This window comes from Hyalella azteca, unplaced genomic scaffold, assembly GCF_000764305.2.
Source record: "Hyalella azteca isolate HAZT.00-mixed unplaced genomic scaffold, Hazt_2.0.2 contig10453, whole genome shotgun sequence".
Classification (NCBI taxonomy): Eukaryota; Metazoa; Arthropoda; class Malacostraca; order Amphipoda; family Hyalellidae; genus Hyalella; species Hyalella azteca.
In genome coordinates, this window is record NW_025940493.1 from 74,577 (window position 1) to 94,240 (window position 19,664).

A 19,664-nucleotide genomic window follows, 5' to 3' on the forward strand; every position below is an offset into this window, starting at 1 on the left:
ATGAAATACACTTGTATGCAATTATGCACACATCTGAGCAGTGCCACAGACATTAATACCAACATACGTCATGTTCGTATATCATATGTTCATAGATCAGGTACGGTCCGGTCGCACAGCTGTCAATAGGTAAAGAGGACATGAGGCAGAACAATCTTAGCCACTAAGGTTCACCATCTCGTCCAATACAACCGAGTCACAAGTACCAGAAATAAATCGTATTTAAAAAGGTGAAACTCTTATGGTCAAACGTTCTCGAGTCAAGACATTAGGGTAGCAATTCCAGGAACTGACTTGGCTAAGTCCGTCTCCTCTTCCGTAACCAAATAAACTTACAAGAAGCGTCCCACAAAAAAAAAAAAAAAAAAAAAATACGCATAAGATGATTTCCGGTTTGGTCTAATAATTAAAATCATTTTATTACAGTTTATTTACGAAAACAACATGCAATGCTTACGCTAGAAAATTTTTAGAGCTACGACGATGCTGCACGCAATGAGTTGTAGGTAGGCTAATTTAGGAATAAATAAAAATCAATGTGATGAAAATACTCGATACATTGACAAAAAAACTTAATGTTGGAGGATTTTTTCGGGAGTACATCCTAGAGTGAACCCCATATTCGAAAAAAAATCTCGAAGATTAAAATAGAAAAAATTTGATGTACATAGCACGCTAAACCCAACGGTTTCCTAAGTAGGAAGTGCTCACAAAATAGATAAGACGAATCCAACGCGTGCATTTCATGTGCAGATACGATCAAGACAAGTGAAACTCTCAATCATTTTTGGGAAGCTATTCTGTAATCAGTTAAAGCGAAGAAGCGAGCTCTAAAAGTATTTTTCTTAATCAAGTAAGTCGTCGAGCGAGCGAGAGAATACCCCGTTAATCAGGCTATATATACAATGATTCGTCAAGAAAATCCAGTTTCTTAGTCGCCAACTGCGTTAGAAATTTAAAGATATTCAATGCCGCCGAGCAGTGCGATGCATAAAAATTTCTTGCATTCATCACAAGAAAATTAGCTTCCTTTTGAATCACTCAAAATCGAAAGCTGCTGACTAAAGGATGCCGATAAGAAAATTATTTTACAAAAAGTACCAACAACAAAAAATATTTTCAGTTGCTATATTAAATTTTCTCATATTGTTCGATTATGAGATTATATTAATCCAGGGAGAGAGAAAACTTTATTTTCCCTAGAATCAGTATAAAAAAGTTCTTCATCTACCAGTTAAGCAACAATTTCCTATCAGAGGCCAGAAACATACATTTTCTTTTGGAACCATTCACAAACTCTCCCAAAATCAAAGAGCCTCCAACAACGACGATTTGCACTTATGACAGATTAGCGTCTGACGCAAGACGGACGACGAGCGATTAGACGAAGTTAGCGAGCATCCGCAGGTCTCGAGAGCTTCAGATGTAACTGCAACCATCATTGGAGAGCAACCGTGCGCTGGAGATGCAGCATTTCGCTCGATTTTGCGGACCGCTGTTGCGGTTACTTGGGTTCCGTTGCGCCAGGAAGCCCGAGTCATGCATGAAGGCCTCCACCCGAACAAATCTTTGCAGAGTTGTCTTCTGCGCTAGTCAGTCGTAATAGACATAAGGACGAGTCGTGGTTTGAGCACAAACTTGTCCAGTATGGTATTATTGTGATGCTATGAGGACACGGCCTTGTCTTCAGGCCTACGCGCTGGCTCAAACTCAGGGGAACAGGCGACTGTAGTCCAGGTAGAGGCTGGACTTCAGGATTTTCTCCCATTGACGAACCGTGTACTCAAACCTGAATCGTGTTCAAGAAATTGAGAACATCCACCACAAAGAATAAGCACTACAAGAAAATAAATTTTTCACATGCTTACAACTACATTATTTGGTATTTGCATTGAACTACAGAGGATTAAATATAATAGTTTGAAGAAAGAATGAGTTCATATGAGACAATGAACCAAAGACTTGATTCAAATAAGAATTTGAGAATTAATCAGTTAAGCTGAGTATGGAAATCAGTCATTACTAACCAGGCTCGCTCAGTCGGCGGCGAGTCATAGCCAGGGAAGCTCCTGCGCTCCAGGCCCATGATGGCCGATCGCAGCGTCTGCATGGAGGGCGACAGCGAGTTCCTCTCTGTAGAAGATATTAAATTGCGATAATGAATACTGGCCTCGTGGCTTCTGAAACTGATATACTGAAACTGATATAACTGATACAAAATACCATTGAAAATGTGAACCTGCAAGGATAATCTTTCAACTCGATAGTTAATTATTTCTAAATGTAGAAAGCATGCCCAAGCCTCAAAAGTCACTGTTGACTATGGCTGAAGTCAATAATCTCGACTTTACTCATTAAGAATACAAAAATACTCATTTACTATACCTACACACCATCAATATTATAAAAGATGTAAATTGTACATAAACAAATATTTCCACTGACGCTAGAAACTGTGAAGCTGCTGCTAAGACACTCCACAGATAAGGAAACGGCAAGTGAAAATGGCAGTTAATCAATCATTATGATAAAGCTACACATAAACGGTGCCATTAAAAATGAAGTTCGTGTATGAGTCGAGAAGACGAGATAGAAGCGGTCATGTTAAAAGCCAGTTGAGTTCTGTGTAAGAATTGTAGAAATCAAAGTGGTCCACATTATGTGCCGCATTATCAAAACTCACTCAGGTACAGGTAGCTACAGATTTATTGTCTGTGAATGGTGGGTTTAGCCTGAAACGTTGTCAGTTATTAGCTGACAATTTTGCGAACTTTTAATTATTTTTTATAGTACGACTCCAGGTGACACAGAATGGAGTAACAGTCGTTCAAACCAAGAGGCAGCTGCTGAGTTTGTTGCGTGTTGAACACTGTGAATTGCGTGTTGTTTTAAACAGTGTTAACAACACAAAATTATACTTCTATATAGGTATCTCTATCGTTTAGGAACGAAATAATCTAGATTACTGCTTTTTCAAGGCATAAATTCATTTGGTTCACTACCACACTTATGGAACAAGTTGTCAAGAAATGAAGGGCAAGCGGCCTGGAACGACTAATAAGAATCGTATAGTTAGTGAGACGGACTGGATTGAAATTGGTGTGCTGGGAACTATGAGAAGACAATAGGCTTAATCGGCGAGTCAACGCTCTTTTCCAGTGATGTTGTTGTCCTGCTGAGAATTGAAACTTGTCACGTTGCAGATTTTCGCACGGTTACAATCATACCTAGTGCAGGTAGAGTTGCTCCTTAGCAGTCCGATTAGGATTTTTACAAGCAAAGAAAGTATTTACCCTAGGCGCAGTTGTGGATAAAGGGCACGTTATCATACTTAGTGCAGGTAGAGCTAAGCAGGCCGATAGAGATTAATACCATCCGATGTCCGGACCTCTTCGTGGTGGATGGACCCCTCCGGTGCGACCCGTCGCTCCATTGGGCCAAACACGGACACAACTCCCGGACCTGCTGCGGGCCGTTTTTTTCGGCTTGGTGGCGCCCCCATGCGGGGCGTCGCTTCTACCCTACCGTCTCTCTAACCTCGGCCGCAGCTCGTCCATCTGACCAAGTCACCATTGCCCTCCTCCTCTTGATGGCGGGTATTCACCCTAACCCCGGCCCTGACCCCTGTGGGGTCTGCGGGCGCCTGGTCACCTGGAGGGGAACTTCCTTCCGGTGCTACCGCTGAAGCGCAGTTGTGGATGAAGGGCAGAGAATCGTACCTAGTGCAAATAGAGTTATTCCTAAGCAGGCCGATAGGGATTAATACGAGCTTAGAAATTATATACCCTTAGCGCAGTTGTGGATGAAGGGCAGAGAATCGTACCTAGTGCAAATAGACTTATTCCTAAGCAGGCCGATAGGGATTAATATGAGCTTAGAAATTATATACCCTTAGCGCAGTTGTGGATGAAGGGCAGAGTATCATATTTAATGCAGTTGAGCTAAGCAGTCCGATTACAATTATTACCAGCTAAGAAAGTACATACCCTTGGCGCAGTTGCGGATGAAGGGCAGAGTGAAGAGATTGACCGTTCCTCTGGGCGCCTCCCCCACACCACTGCTCATGTTCAGCAGACCTGGCCTCAGGTGACGGCTCACGTGGCGCTGAGAAGTAAGAATTCTTAGGTTATTCTTTCAAGAATAACCTATCAAAATAATCATTACAAATTGGCTTAAAATTGAAGAAATGTATGAATCAGTGCTGGTGTGGACATTTCTCATTTACAAGTGAAAATAATTTACTAAAAAGTGTAGAGGGGAAGACTTTCAAGATCAAGATTATGTACACTTTTTCTGGATTTATGTTACAAGAGCGATAGAATTAAAAAAAGAGTAATTAATTCCAAAATAATAGACAGAGAAGCCATTAAAGTGTGTCACTATTTAAAGAGGTAATAGTTTAGCTCAAAAATTCGAAATAAACAGTAGTTGAAAGTGACGATATCCAACAAAATTATGAGTCACAGATACGGCGATGATTAAATTTCAAGGACCTAATCAAGTTCAATTTTTACATTCTCAAATTGCGGTACACGTGGCCAAGTCAGATATGCCCATCATGTATGTCACCTAAAGAAAAATTGACACCCTACTGAAATTTGTACCGCTCGCTTCACGCTTTTAGCAGAAATTTGAGATCAGTAGACTGTATTGGACAACATTTCGGGATTACACAATAAGACCAAGAAGAAACGTCTTGACCGAAAACGGAAGAAACAGAAAAATTTTGATCAAGAGGGGTTGCTAGAAAGACAGAGAATATTATTGGGAATCAAAAAGAAGCTATATAAGGTAAATAAATTAATGGTTAAATGAATTACTATACCTCAATGAAGGTCAACGCCTGCAGACTGGGAGGAGCTGATGACATCTTGTTGCACACAACCATCACCGTGGAGCTTACCAGAGGCTTTGATTCTCCGCACAAGTCCGGTGTAGAGCCTGCAGCATAAATGAAGCAAGATATAGCGCACGCGGTAACTAAGCAACTAGTTCTAGAACAGATATATTTAATATCCCACCTAACATAGCGTCACTACAGTAAAATCTGGCAGATTGGTCCTTAAATAGCAAAGACTGGTCGCATTTTTACTTTCGCAAAGACGTCACTACAACCACTTTTTCAGAAAGTGGTCACTACATATACTTTTTAAAGACTGGTTACTGAATTCATTTTTGGAAAAACTAATCACTACATTCACTTTCGTACGTACTCGATGGTGGTATAAATGGTACTAAAGATACTTTGGTAAAGATTGATGACGACGTACACAGATGTAAAGATCCGTCGATACACACACAGTTGCTAAGACTTGCACAAAAGCATTGAGCTACAAAAATTTGGTTGACAAAACGTGTTCTTCCTATTCTTCTTCCTTTCATTCATCTGCACAAAATAAATTTCAAATTCACTCTAAGCTAAAATGTTTCAATCTAATGAAGTTATGCAAGAAATCGGCAATTTTTGGTGAATGATAAATAAAAATACCAGGTAGTCCAATGTGACTACGAGACAGAGTAGCTAGAACGTTATTATCTTAGTTTCTTCACAACTATCTAGCCCAGAATTATAACCGAAAAATGAGACAGATGCTAGTTGAACCCATTAAGGGGTTGTATGAATTGAACCTAATTAGGGTGTATGAATGAGACAATTATGAAGTGAATGACGCAAATACACGGAAAATGCCGTGAAGGAACAAATATTCTTCTTTTAAAGTGGACTACAAATTAAATGAATGAGGTAATCATTGGCTAACATGCAGCCTAGAAACATATATGGTATTTCTAAATGAGACTGTAAATGAAGTGAACGAGTTATACATACGTATGGTGTGAGTCCCCGTTGCTTCATCAGATCGATTAACGACAGCTGCAGCCTGCAATACAGAAAATTAAATATAATTACACTCCAGGAGCGTTTCTGAACAATTCTTTACCTACGATACGATGAACTGCAATGCAAACAATTAAAATGTATTTGATAGAAAATTTAGTGAAATCATTGACATTATTGGTAGGTACAAATATATTTGAAGTATATTCCTCTGTTAAAATTGTTCAAAAATTTATGAATACTCGATATGGTTCTATAGAATACAGCAATGCCAGAGACAAAGGGTACCTATGCAGAAAACTCATGTTTTACGGGCATACAACAATGAAAATGAATGAAAGAGTTCACGTTTATGATATTGAAATGAAATATTTATGCGTTTAAATTATATTGTAGTTTAAACTGAAATGATATTCATCAAATGGTCAGAAAATTAAGTATTATATATAGGCCTCGAGCGTCATAAACTTTATCAGTGTCAACAGCAGAGCATCGGAATAAAGCCCCATACCTTAGTATCAGTATAAAGTAAGAAACTTTTTTCAGGGATGAGAAGTTGAGCATAATTACCTTGATAACTTCAAAATTATGAACTTTGTGTCGTTAAGAAGATGAAAAAAATCATGTACTTTGTGTTGGGAAAATGACCAAGCGATCAAACTTTAGGTAAAAATAAACAATAAATCATAAAATTTGTGTAGTACTGAAAACAAGCGTGTATAATTACAGGATCTGGGGCAGTGGCTCTTAAACCGAGAGCCAATTAATAATTCATTCAAGGCAATAAAAGGCATGGTCCGTTTTTCGATGTAAAAAATATTACTCAGTACTCACTGCAGTGAGTGACAGAGAGCGTATTTCTCGTTGACGAAAACTTGAGGTCACGGACAGACGGACAGACAGACAGACAGACGGACATGGCGAGCACAATAGTGCATTTTTTCCATAAATGAGAAAATGCGCTAAAAAGTGACGAAAAATTTGTGGAAGCCCAGCATCAAAACACTTGTTACTGGGCCTCTATTTATAAAGCATTGACAACGGTAATGACACTGTAGATATAAAGTCAACTTGTAGCAGAATGAGATTAACTAATTAACAGGCATTGAGCTACAAGTAGAAAAGACGATAGCGAGAGCAACAGGGACAAAGGTTAACCCTTAGAAACAAGATGAGTTAGTTTGCGGTTTAGTTGAGTAATAAACTGAATGAGTTTGAAGACCTCTGTACAGACCTGAAGACACTTGAGCAGCTCAGTTCCTTGCTCCCTGGAGTCTTGCACGACGACCACGACGTGGCAGACACGTAGCGCCAGCGCCATAAACTGCAGTGACCTGGTCTGCACCAGCATCTCCAGAGGTCTGCACGAGAACAGGGGAGTCAGGGTCTGCATGGTTTCAATTCATTTAAAATGTAAATAAAAAAGAACCGCAATAAATTTAATGATAAATAATTAGATTTAAATGTCTTTTACAGACAAAAACCATGCAAGTGGAACCAACATGCGGGAGTCAGAGGTCCCGACGGTGGTGTCCATGGCTCCTGGGGCAAGCAGGGCAGGGAAGTCCAAGACGATGAGACGCTGGGGCGTCACTAAAACATCCAAGCCTCCCGTGCAGTGGCTACCCTTTAGCAGCTCTGAACGACCACTTACTCGAAACCCACGGTCACTGTAAACAGTATATTTGATTGTGAGTTTTTTAATGATAGTTAATGTTAATACATAATTGGGGCAGTTGAAGGCACACACATAAATGGATAGTTCCATGTAAAACGGGCACTTGAATGCACAGTAGAACAAAATGAAATGATGAGGTAGTTGATTGCGAGTACCTACCTAGTTTTGGCTATTGCACAGTATGTACATTTTTAAATGTCATAAAAAGTATTCATGATGCCAGAATTTTAATAATGGAACAAAAATCTGAATTATTCTTAGTGTACGTACAGTGAAAAGAGTTATGGTTGCAAAGTTCTTATAAGATACTCATGGGAGTGCTACCAGGTATTATTAAATTATTCCCACATATTTACAAGCAAGAATAGGTAATTTGTACAGTGTGTTAAATTGGGAGCTTGAAAGACACACCTGCCAGCTGGAGGGTTGAGTTTGGTCTGCAACAGCAGTGAGGCAATAGTACTTTTGCCAACACCTTGCCTGCCAATCACCCCCACCACCAGGAAGTTGGTTTGCTCCAGAAGGTAGGCATTGAATGCAGTGTGGCCCTCACACAGCTTGAAGTCTAAATCAATCAGACGGAATGGTTGACGCATTTCCTTGGATGGGACAACTTTATCTGAAATGTCATAAAACCAATGGATGAGTGAGAAATATAATTGCAGCGAGGCATTACACTAACCAAACTGCTGAATAAACAAAAGCTGTTTTATTGTATGAGCTCCCATAACTGAAAGAAATGTTTTCTCATTTAACCTGCAGCTGATTAGGTTCCATACCTCAAATAAACTGTTGCATGCATAAAAAAACATTTAAATTTGCATCTCCTTTACAAAAGGCATTTGAAAATTAATTAAGGACTTGTTATAAAAAGTTGTTAAACATTTTATTAACAAGAGCCCTAAAAAACTAGGAAAAGTTCTTAAACATGTTCTTTATCACAGTATTAAATTAGAAAATATAAAAAGGTGTAACACTGTTAGGAGTTAATGAACACCAGCAAATATTACACCAAGATATACAAAGATAAAAACTCACTCTCAAGGTCACTGAAAACTGAAGGCTTGAGACCTTTGTCATAGATGGTAAGTGGTGCTCCTCTACGCAATACCTCACGCTCGGCACTCTTCTTCTCACTGCAGCAAAAGAAACATTAATTGAGAGATTTGATGGCACATACACACACACTACTTTTTTACTTGGTTTTGAATAGCCTTCAGTAACATTGTTAACTCAATAAGTAAAGTACCGTAAAATGGGGTAACTTAGACCGGCGGGGTAACTTAGACCACTTTTAGTTTTTTTAACAAAAACCCCCACAACTCAAAAACTATTTGACATAGAAAAATTTTGTCAATTGGCATTAAAGGCCTAATACTGAGGCTACATAACACAATAGAAAGATTTAAAAAGTTTGCATATCTAATAGGTTAATAAATTAAAAATGTGACCCACAAAAAAAAACTATTATTTAAAGCCTGTCAGAGTACCCCCTCCAATTTTTTCATTATTTGGTTAAATAACTCCAGGTTTTGATGCATTGTAGTAGAACTCTTCTAGTTACATATGCAAATGACAAATTTTAGGAAAGTGTTATAATTTGCAAATGGGGGGCGCCGCCCCCAAATGGGGTTACTTAGACCACCTAATGTCAGCCCTGACGGGGTAACATAGACCGGCTTGGAAGTTAATATAAAATTACCATATATAACATATTTTATGTTTGACAGCCTATTTATGTTTTTTCTTTATGTTTCAGACTCTACAGAGTCTTATATATGGTAATTTTAACTTAATTTCCAATCCAGTCAATATTACCCCATCATGGCTGCCATTAGGTAGTCACATTTCCCTCATTATGGGGTGGCGCCCCCCATTTGCAAACTATGACACTTTCCTCAAGTTTGTCATTTGCATATGTAACTAGAAGAGTTCTAGTACAATGCACCAAAACCTGGAGTTATTTGGAGTTATTTTACCAAAAAATATAATTGATTTTATCACCCGGTCTAAGTTACCCCAAGAGCTGGGGTAACAAAGACCATCACTTTTTTTGAAATTACAAAAAGACTATGAGAGGCAGGAGCCAGCAATTTATAATGAGTGAAGCTAGAGTATAGACCTGTATTTTGCACGTTTCAATTCAAGTTTAATTTAGCTAGTAAAAAAATGGCATCATTCATAGAAAAAAAAGTGGTCTAAGTTACCCCATTTTACGGTATTGAAAACAGCCATGACTTTCTTTACTGCAGGGACTAAAACTAGTAAAATATAATTCTTGGGTTAGGCAGTTGTAACTAATATTAGGTAAATTAGGAAGAAATACATGACATTATACAACACACATTACACATCCAATAACTTACATGCCAAGCAAATGTGGTTGTTTGAACTCCTTCTCAGGAAGAGGTTTAGAGCGAGAGAGAATGACTGGTACAGAAGAAGGGCTTGACTGGGTTGATTCAGAATTGGGTTTCAGAATTTGAATTTTGGCTGGCTCTTTGTCTTCTTCCATCTTCATATTCCGATTAAGAACAATCTTGGGAGAAGATCTTTGCGACTCCATGTAAGATGGCATGGCAGGCAAAGTGTCCAAAGCAGCAGTCTGAAAAGTCTCGCTGCTAATTTTCATCATTGGATTCATTATCTTTTTAGCTCCCATGAAGACTGGCTGGGGAGACCTTCTTGCTTCACTCTCCCAAGCATTGTGAATTTTCCTTGTACTGAAATCCCCTTCTTCTGTAGATGCTCCACTGTAATCTTCATAGCTGTATCCATTGCGCCTATTTTCTTTGTTCTGCTTGCCTGAGAACTTCTTAGCAGATTCACAGTACAATTTTTGGTCGGTTTCATCAGATACATGAGAGTAAAGAGGTTTATGGTAGCCATGAGATTTTGAGTGTCCAGAAAAAACCTTTGGATTTTTCATTGTTTCTGGCAAGAAGCTCTCCAACTCTCGATCTGACTGAATAAATAAAAAAATGTTAAAAAAAGAAATAAGATGTTTAAAAGTAATCTCCATCCATCAGATAATTAATTATAAGCAACCAGCTGAGACCAACTTTCATTACAGGAGGAACCATTGAAACTTTTTGAAACCTTTCAAAATTAATAAGATAAACATCAATACATATAAAAAAACATTGATATACAGAAAATTTTTAATGCTTCCTGGGCTGCTGGGCATAATGAATACTGGCAGTAATTTAAAATCTAGCCGAATCACCTGCACACAGTATCATACAAAACATGATCCCTTCTCATTAATCCATGGTGCAGAGAGTGGGTAAATATTCAAAAATCTTTAGCAACACATCAGCATCAAAATATTAGTCTTCAGAATGTCTTGCCAACATGTAGGTATCTTGTTAAAAACCTATTTTATTTGCATGCATTCATGACAAAAATATTTTGAAGGTTAAGGCAGTTCTGGTAAGAAATCCCGTAAAATGGGGTAACTTAGACTGGCGGGGTAACTTAGACCACTTTTTGTTTTTTTAACAAAAACCCCCAAAACACAAAAACAATTTGACATAGAAAAATTTTGTCAATGGGCATTAAAGACCTAATACTGAGGCTACATAACACAATAGAAAGATTTAAAAAGTTTGCATATCTAATAGGTTAAAAAATTAAAAATCTGACCCATAAAAAAAAGCTATTATTCAAAGCCTACCAGAGTACCCCCTCCAATTTTTTTATTTTTTGGTAAAATAACTCCAGGTTTTGATGCATTATAGTACAACTCTTCTAGTTACATATGCATATGATAAATTTTAGGAAAGTGTCATAGTTTGCAAATGGGGGGCACCACCCCTAAATGGGGTAACTTAGACCACCTAATGTCAGCCCTGATGGGGTAACATAGACCGGCTTGGAAGTTAATATGAAATTACCATATATAACATATTTTATGTTTGACAGCCTATTTATGTATTTTCTTTATGTTTCAGACTATACAGAGTCTTATATATGGTAATTTCAACTTAATTTCCAAGCCAGTCAATATTACCCCATCGGGACTGCCATTAGGTAGTTACATTTCCCTCATTATGGGGCGGTGCCCCCCATTTGCAAACTATGACACTTTCCTCAAGTTTGTCATTTGCATATGTAACTAGAAGAGTTCTACTACAATGCACCAAAGCCTGGAGTTATTTTACCAAAAAATATAATCTATTTTACCACCCGGTCTAAGATACCCCAAGAGCTGGGGTAACAAAGACCATCACTTTTTTTGAAATTACCTAAAGACTATGAGAGGCAGGAGCCAGCAATTTATGGTGAGTGAAGCTAGAGTATAGACCTGTATTTTGCATGTTTCAATTCAAGTTTAATTTAGCTAGTAAAAAAATTGCATCATTTATAAAAAAAGCGGTCTAAGTTACCCCATTTTACGGTCTTCAATAATACTGGTGAGTGGTGACACTCTGGACCTAATTTCCTAATTATGCCAACACAATTGCTAAACTCTGCACAGTAGCTTCTTATGTTGAAAAAATTAATTTTAGATAAAATTAGAGCCATGGTTTCAACTGATTTTACAGCTACTTTTTTTTAATTTGGATCAAATTTTTTCTATAATATGTAAGAAAAATTGCATAGTTTGTCAACAATTTTTTGTAACATCACCAGAATCTGGCATGGAATAGGTATATCTACTTATATTGCAACTAGAGCTCTCCTGCCATTTTTGGAGCTGCAATGGGCAACCTGCAAGATTCTTGATAGATGATTACCACCTATCTATTTTTCAAAAAGGATGCAGGATTGGGATGCAAGATTCAAAAAGTATAAAAAATTTCTAACATAGAAGTCACCAGATTATAATAATAAGTAACAAAATTTTAATCTTAACCACAATTGTAAAATTCCTCATAAAATGATAGTTTTTACTGTATTTTTCCTAAAATTGTTGGTAAAACAATTGTTTCAGAGGTGATTATCAAAAACCATGGGTGACAAAAAGTAATTTTAATATTTTACAATAAAGAAATTTGAAAGGGCTATAAGAAGAGATGAAATTGGCCAAATTTAGTACAAAGGTTTTGTCTAATTAGGGTAAACGCGGTATATTCCGACACTTTAAGGACGCATCGAGAAATGAAAAACTATAAAAAAAACCGTATGCATTACATAAGTTCTGTTGCCTTCACATGACTCTCAAAACACTTCACTACGCGTCAGCAACGATGAAACGTTACAAAATGTTGCCATATTTATTAAAAAGCCTTTAGAATGGAAACCTACCAAATCCCTATATTCCGTCATTTTGTGTGGCAACATCCGACACGTGGTGAGTCGTATTGCGTCAGCGCTTTAAATTTAACTGATACGTATTGCCGACATCCACGTGTTCGAATTCCGTTTGCTGTGTGAGCTGTATTGGGATACAACACGGTTTTGAATTAGAACACTAACGAATATTGAACACTACTTAATTACGTTTTAATTAACAGCTATTAGGCTTTTAATTAAGCAAATTTCAATTTTTGTACAAAGCTTTGAACGATCTGTGTGTGTCCAATTCAAGTTGTGTCAGAATTAGTTTTCATGTGTCGAAATCCAAACATCTCAACTTAATCATCTATTAATTTATTTACGACTTGAAATCAGCAAATACAAGTATACTTAAAGGATTCCTAATATATTCACAGACGAATTTAAAAGTCTCAAACCATAATATTCTTCCTATAAAAACAGTTATTCACTCTTTGGTAGAGCCATGTCAACTGTCAAATTTGACACATTTTTCGATGATCTCACCACGTGGCATGCATTGTCTCTCTTTGGATCTCAATATTTTCCCGCTAGATGGCCAAGACCTAGTGTTTTTGCAGTATTTCGACACGCAAATGTATGACGTCATCATTTCAACCATCAATGAACGCATGGAACTAAAACAAAGCTTAATATAAAGGAAAAACTAGAGAAGTGACGGAATTACCTACGATGTCGGAATATACCGCGTTTACCCTAATGGTTAAATTTCCCAGTTTGATCTATAGAACCCAAAATATATACCTAGGATTAAGAAATCTTTGCTATTAGCTATAAATTATAACCCATGCAGTATGCACAAAAAATGGTCTATGATAAAAATAGTAATATTTTTCTTCAAAACAATTTCAAATACTTTTTACTGTGTTTTTACTACACAATAATATATTATTAATATGTCAAATATACCTAATCTTATCTACAGAGTACAAACTACAGGAATTAGCTAGAACTTCTAGAAGTTTCAATAATTCACTATACCTATCACACAACCCAATAAGCAAATTATTTTTAAAGGCTTAGTGTAACCTAGTCATTCACTTAAAAAAACACTAGAATTTCCTTCAAAATACATTCAATTTTTACATAGGCCCATTCAACTTCAAGTAGCCTAAATTGACACTACAAAAGAGATAAACAATAATTAGGCTAATTTAGGTACAAATCCATGTTTGATGTTACAACTGAAAATGAACTGATAGCGATAGGCAGGTGTTTGTGGGGTAACGCAGCTCGCAGCAAAGAAATATTATTATAGGCTTAAGGCTAAGACTGATTAGCTATTTCATGACTTTAAACCTAGTTTATATAGGTAGGTATTCGTCTTCAAGTAAGATTTGAGATTTTGAGTAATATGCCATGTGTTAATTACCTTCCTTGGAAAAGTTCCTCTTTTCCTGGGAAAAGAATTTCTTTCAAATGAACTCATGTTAACCAAAAAGTAAAATTTTTCTTTTTGAAGGTCATGTACGCCAGCATAATACACGTATTATCGTTCATGAGCGCCAAATCCAGAAGATACTGTAGTCTAGACTGTTTCAAGAACACTGAATGTCGAATGTATCGAAGTGGCATGCTTGCCGGGGAACGTCATGAGAGGAAGAAAACAAAATATTTAATGTTTCACGCTGGTTTCCAAAATGCTAGTGTAAATTCGTTTGGTAATATATATAAACTTTTTACTGACTTAGAATTTGTTCTTCATGACTGCATGGAGTGATTTATCAGTGAAAAGAAAATATCGGTCTGTAGTGATTAGATAATATTATAGTGTATAAACCAACCTGCCAAAGATCCAATCTGATTACGAGATTGTTGTTAAACTGGTTGAAATAAGCATTAAAAATTAACTTGATTATATTTCTGTCACTAATTTCTTGAAACATTCAAATTTTGCGAGGGGCCAGACAAATTTTTTTGCCGGTCTAATATGAGTATAGTAATAAAGTTGAGTATTTCAGCAGTCGAGTATTCAGTTTTCATGTCAATCAACAGTTCCATGATTCTGAACGAATCAGTCCTGTCAGTCCATGACAGGACTGATTAATTGACGTCAATGCACTTTTCTCTTTTATCCTAATTTTAATTTTGCATTTATAATTTTGAGTGCACTAACACTGCATTGGACTTCGTACATGAATTTGGGTTTATTTAGTGCACAAACAAATCTATTGTTATTAGCACATCGCGCACTCAATTTTTCCACAGTTCATATCATTTTCTCTCGTGTGCCTTCAGTCACTGAGTATCAAATAAAGTATTCTAAGAATTCAAAACACATTCTTCGAAAAGTTCTAAAGATCTACGAGCGACATCACGGCTTCCATCGTCTGGAGATTGCGTATCGAATTAGAGAAAGTTTCTGGCTGTATCGGAATGTGTCCCTCAGCGGCCAAATTTATGAGGCGTCCAAGTACTATAAACTCGAGAATTCAACTGCTTCTGCGTGGCAGATGCAACTCCTTGATGGAAGTCGACCGGGTTGCTTGATGGAAGTTGACGATGGTTTCTTGACGAGAAGCGAGTTTCTTGATGGAAGTCTGCTGTTTCTCGGCGAAAGTGATTGGAGCAGCGAAATATTTGTAAAAGTATATTTCTCCCTAAAAAGTCGTCTGCATTTATTAAGTGTCAAGCCTGTATTTTTTCTGCAAAATCACATATGTGGTTGGAAGAATTTGTATTATTTAAACTATTATGATTAATAGAGTTAATTCATATTAACATGGTTGGGGTTATGACAAAAATGAGCAAGACTATAACGGGCCAATTGAGTCAGTCATTCCCAGTCCCACATGGTGACCCACGATGGCGGAAAACGGGCTTTTCATCTTTCGTGAAATAAGACAAAAAAGTCTCAAATTGTGACTGGGGGAAGTATGAAGGGAAGTATTCGGGGGAAGAATCTTCCCCCGAAAATCCCCCGAATCTTCTTTCTTCTAAATCTTCAAATTTCGGGGGAAGTATGAAGATTTAATAAAAATTTTCATCTCATAGTCGGCTAACTGAGATGCCTTCAGAATTAGCAACATCAGTAGTAATGTCTTCCTGAACCTGCTCTAGGACTCAAATTTTTCTTCATGAATGTTTGAATTTTCGAAAGAAATTTTTATGATCGATGAGAGCATAAATTTTCATTTTGAATATTAATTGAATCTCAGTACGGCCATTTCAAGTTTTTATACATGACGGTTTCAAAGTAATATAGAATGGATGAGCCAATCAATTTCGATGCCTCAATGATGAAAGACGCTCCACACGAGAGTGAGATATGGAGGCGATTGTGAGTTGATGATACTTTACACCTTTCTGCATATCGTTATCTATAAAATCTATATCAGTATCCCTTCATATCAGGGATGACTTTTCTCTTAGACGTATCATTTATTGCAGGATTACTTTCCCCAAATTAATTTAATTTTTTCTTGCTGTTCATTTTGCATTGTGAATGCAATGACCAGCACGCGATACTTTATGTTTTATGGAAATATAAAAACAACGAGAGGGAACTTGAACATCAATTTAAGAATATTTTATTATTTTGCGAATTTTATCACGGCTAGTAGTCGAACAAAAATGTTCATGCGTTGTTAATTATTAATACGTGTAAGAATTGAAGCATAATCGCGCCGAGGTACAGTCGGCCACTCATCGGCCTTCACCAGAGCTCAATATTTTTAACACTATTGTTAGAGAAACATGCAATTTCAAGCGCAAAAAATCAACAACCTCTAAGTAATTTATCAGAGATTGAAGCCCAATCCTTGCGTTGCGATCAAACTCTGTGAGCAATGAAAGATTTTATCATTTCAATCGACGCGATCATAAATTTAATATCTTGCAGCTGTCATTGACGAGTCTTTATAATACTCTCAAGAAGCTTATTAGATGCAACGCTCGGAATGCTTTCCCCTGCAACTAACTACAATAAAATGACGACTCATGAACTTTGATATTCATGTCCTTATTATATTATCATTGAGGAAATGACGTAATGTTTTGTTTATGATGATTATTGAACAATCTAGAGTTCTTCAGTAGCATAAAAATATTTCCTAGTCTATTTCTTTGTACAAGGCTTTGTACGTTGAAAAGGCTTAGAAATTCTCAATAAACAGATTTATGGGCCATATGCCATGGAAAATTCAATAATATTTTTTAAAATGCAGCGTGAATTTTTTTTAAAAGGGTGCCTATTGGGACTCTAAACACGATACAAATATTCACAGAAAATTTTGTATTTGTAACCCAGTTAAGTGATACTTACTCTATAATTTCTACCACTCACCGAATAATCGCTGACACTCCACGAATAATCGCTAAAACTTAAAGAACGATCGCTGCCACATAATAAATAATCACTAACACTCAACGAATAGTCACTGCTACTCAATGAATAATTGCTGTCACTAACACATAATCGCTGCCACTCGACGAATAATCACTATAATCAATCAATATACGAATCAATAATAACGAATTCATTTAATAATTGTGCATTTTCACTGCCAGTCATTGCATTATCGCGTTCAAGGTTTTATTTTAGAACTTTGCGCTTAATATAGCGCATATGCATGAAAAAACGCGAGCAGTTTTACACAAATGAATGTACGCCGTATCACTTGCTCGTGACCTATATATGTTCAATTGGCATGCATATGGCTAGATGCGGGACGGATTAATAATTTTTGTCTGAATGAGTTGACCTAAAATATTTTTGCTGCATCAAGCTTTGAATTGAACACAATTGCTTTACCTGAATAGAGGAAATATATATTTTATTTATTAGCTAAGGAAAATATTAAAAGTTTATTCTAAGCTCGACTCGTTATTAAAAATCCGTCAACAAAATCCACAACTGAATGGAGCATTTCGGAGCGCTCACATGGAATCGGATCGTTCAAATTTTCGTCTATTCCCATTGTTGAGTTTATGTTGAGCGTTGTTAATTGGTGTCAGCTGCAGAGGCCGCTGTGCGCAACATTTCGAAATAATAAATGGGAATGAAACTGACTAGGATTTTAATTATTTTACTACATCCACGACAGGTGCTGTTTTTTGTATTATAATTATTATTTTTCATTTGATTGGAGGACCATGCATGATATTGTATACGAGCGAAATGATTTTCAGACACATTGCCATATAAGGCGGAAAGTTCGCGATACTTAACAGTCAATTTTGTACGCTACAAAAAGCGAAAAATTCATCATTCTAAACTATTGCGAATATTTAAGGATATATATAGAAGCTCTAAATGTTGTGTGAAAGAAATTCCAAATGGAAATAGTGATTGCTATAAGCATTGAAACAAAGATAAATACATGCAAAAAAATTCAGAGAAAGACTTCGAAAATATGAAAATTCAGAAACAAAGTGTTTTCTCAATTAACAAATGACAAATTATCTCATGAACATAAATGTATTTTAGTTAATTAAATTTGACGTAGAGTTTTAAATCGTAAATTTGTTGCTGTCATGGGATAAGGCCAGGCAATGCGCAGTAGAAAAGTCCAATATATTCAGTACAAAAGGAGAGATCTTCTGTAAAGAAAGTCAGTCGATTGCTATGAGGTCAGACGTCACTCGAGCGCAGACCAAAGCCTACAATTGCCGAGTCGGAATAGAGGCTGATGAGCTGTAATTCCGGGTCGTCGGCTAGCTAAAGACGTGGCAAAGTCGCCAACGTCGCCGCAATGTAAAGGCAAAACGGTGATTAGATTAGCATTAGAAGCCGGACAGTGCACTGGGCGGTGATTAGACTAGCATTAGAAGCCGGACAGTGCACTGGACGGTGATTAGACTAGCATTAGAAGCCGGACAGTGCACTGGACGGTGATTAGACTCGCATTAGAAGCCGGACCTGTCTCTTATACACATCTAGATGTGTATAAGAGACAGCNAGATTAGCATTAGAAGCCGGACAGTGCACTGGGCGATGATTAGACTAGCATTAGAAGCCGGACAGTGCACTGGGCAGTGATTAGACTAGCATTAGAAGCCGGACAGTTTACTGGGCGGTGATTAGACTAGCATTAGAAGCTGGACAGTACACTGTGCGGTGATTAGACTAGCATTAGAAGCCGGATAGTGCACTGTGCGGTGATTAGACTAGCATTAGACAGTGTGTGCTGAAGAGTTGATTCCGAGGCCGTGATAGCTTAGTTCCTAATTTATTTAGTTTAGTATCTCAATTAAAACCCTTTAATGCCTAAACAAATGATTATATATTACCATACTATATAAAATAAAGCTCCAAACTGAAGCATTGATCACATTAGAAAAAGAAACCGAATATACCCTCACTAGCAAGTATGAGGTTATCCCAGACACCGAGCCTAACACTGAAACAACGATTATCAGAGCATTAGGTGCCGTGCCGCGGCTACTAAAGATAGCACGCGATTCAGCCTAACGATATGGTTATGGCTCCACCGATGTGGACTTTGTGAGCGACGTTACAACGGAGCTTCCATTCTTCCAGTGCATCGGCGAAACAAGGTACCTTTAAGCGTCGCCTGTTGACTGGCCACCGAAAACCCAACCAACTATTTTTATATAGGTCTTTTATTTTTTAAGCAGCGACGATAAAAAGAAAACATCGACCGTCAGCAGTTGAATTGACATTGATAATACAGCCGATTATTTTTCAAAGGGTAGTGCAAGCTCTACAGCACATTCAGCTCAGAATCTTTTGTCCTTTCCCTATCTTGAAGGGGATGAGGTGGATTCAATTGATAAGAAAGGCATCGTTAGCGAAGGGTTTGCTGCAAGTTATTGGGTTTATTATAGAGCGGAAAAAGGGAGCCTAAAAAACACATGGATTATGGAAGAACAATAGACGCGTTACATTAAAAGAACTTTTATGATCAC

General features: G+C 37.2%; 1 protein-coding gene across 1 annotated transcript; it reads right to left on the reverse strand.

Moving 5' to 3' along the window:
- Nucleotides 1-412: 412 nt before the first annotated feature.
- LOC108665741 (nonsense-mediated mRNA decay factor SMG9) lies at nucleotides 413-14,336 on the reverse strand. Its single transcript, XM_018152532.2, has 11 exons — nucleotides 14,167-14,336; nucleotides 9,881-10,479; nucleotides 8,553-8,650; nucleotides 7,926-8,133; nucleotides 7,339-7,506; nucleotides 7,071-7,197; nucleotides 5,828-5,879; nucleotides 4,826-4,941; nucleotides 3,987-4,104; nucleotides 2,028-2,133; nucleotides 413-1,789 (listed from the first exon to the last, which is right to left on the reverse strand). Exons 1-11 carry the CDS (start codon nucleotides 14,221-14,223, stop codon nucleotides 1,711-1,713), a joined length of 1,728 nt encoding a protein of 575 aa, XP_018008021.1. The 5' UTR covers nucleotides 14,224-14,336; the 3' UTR covers nucleotides 413-1,710.
- Between the last annotated feature and the right edge of the window lie 5,328 nt (nucleotides 14,337-19,664).

What these genes read in the sequence shown, in the direction of transcription:
- LOC108665741 (XM_018152532.2), bottom strand. Translation starts at nt 14,223, where the DNA reads ATGAGTTCATTTGAAAGAAATTCTTTTCCCAGGAAAAGAGGAACTTTT. An exon ending in CAACCACATTTGCTTGGCAT is followed by an intron (nt 8,651 to 9,880) that starts GTAAGTTATTGG and finishes CTTTTGCTGCAG; the next exon opens with TGAGAAGAAGAGTGCCGAGC. An exon ending in AGTTTTCAGTGACCTTGAGA is followed by an intron (nt 8,134 to 8,552) that starts GTGAGTTTTTAT and finishes ATGACATTTCAG; the next exon opens with ATAAAGTTGTCCCATCCAAG.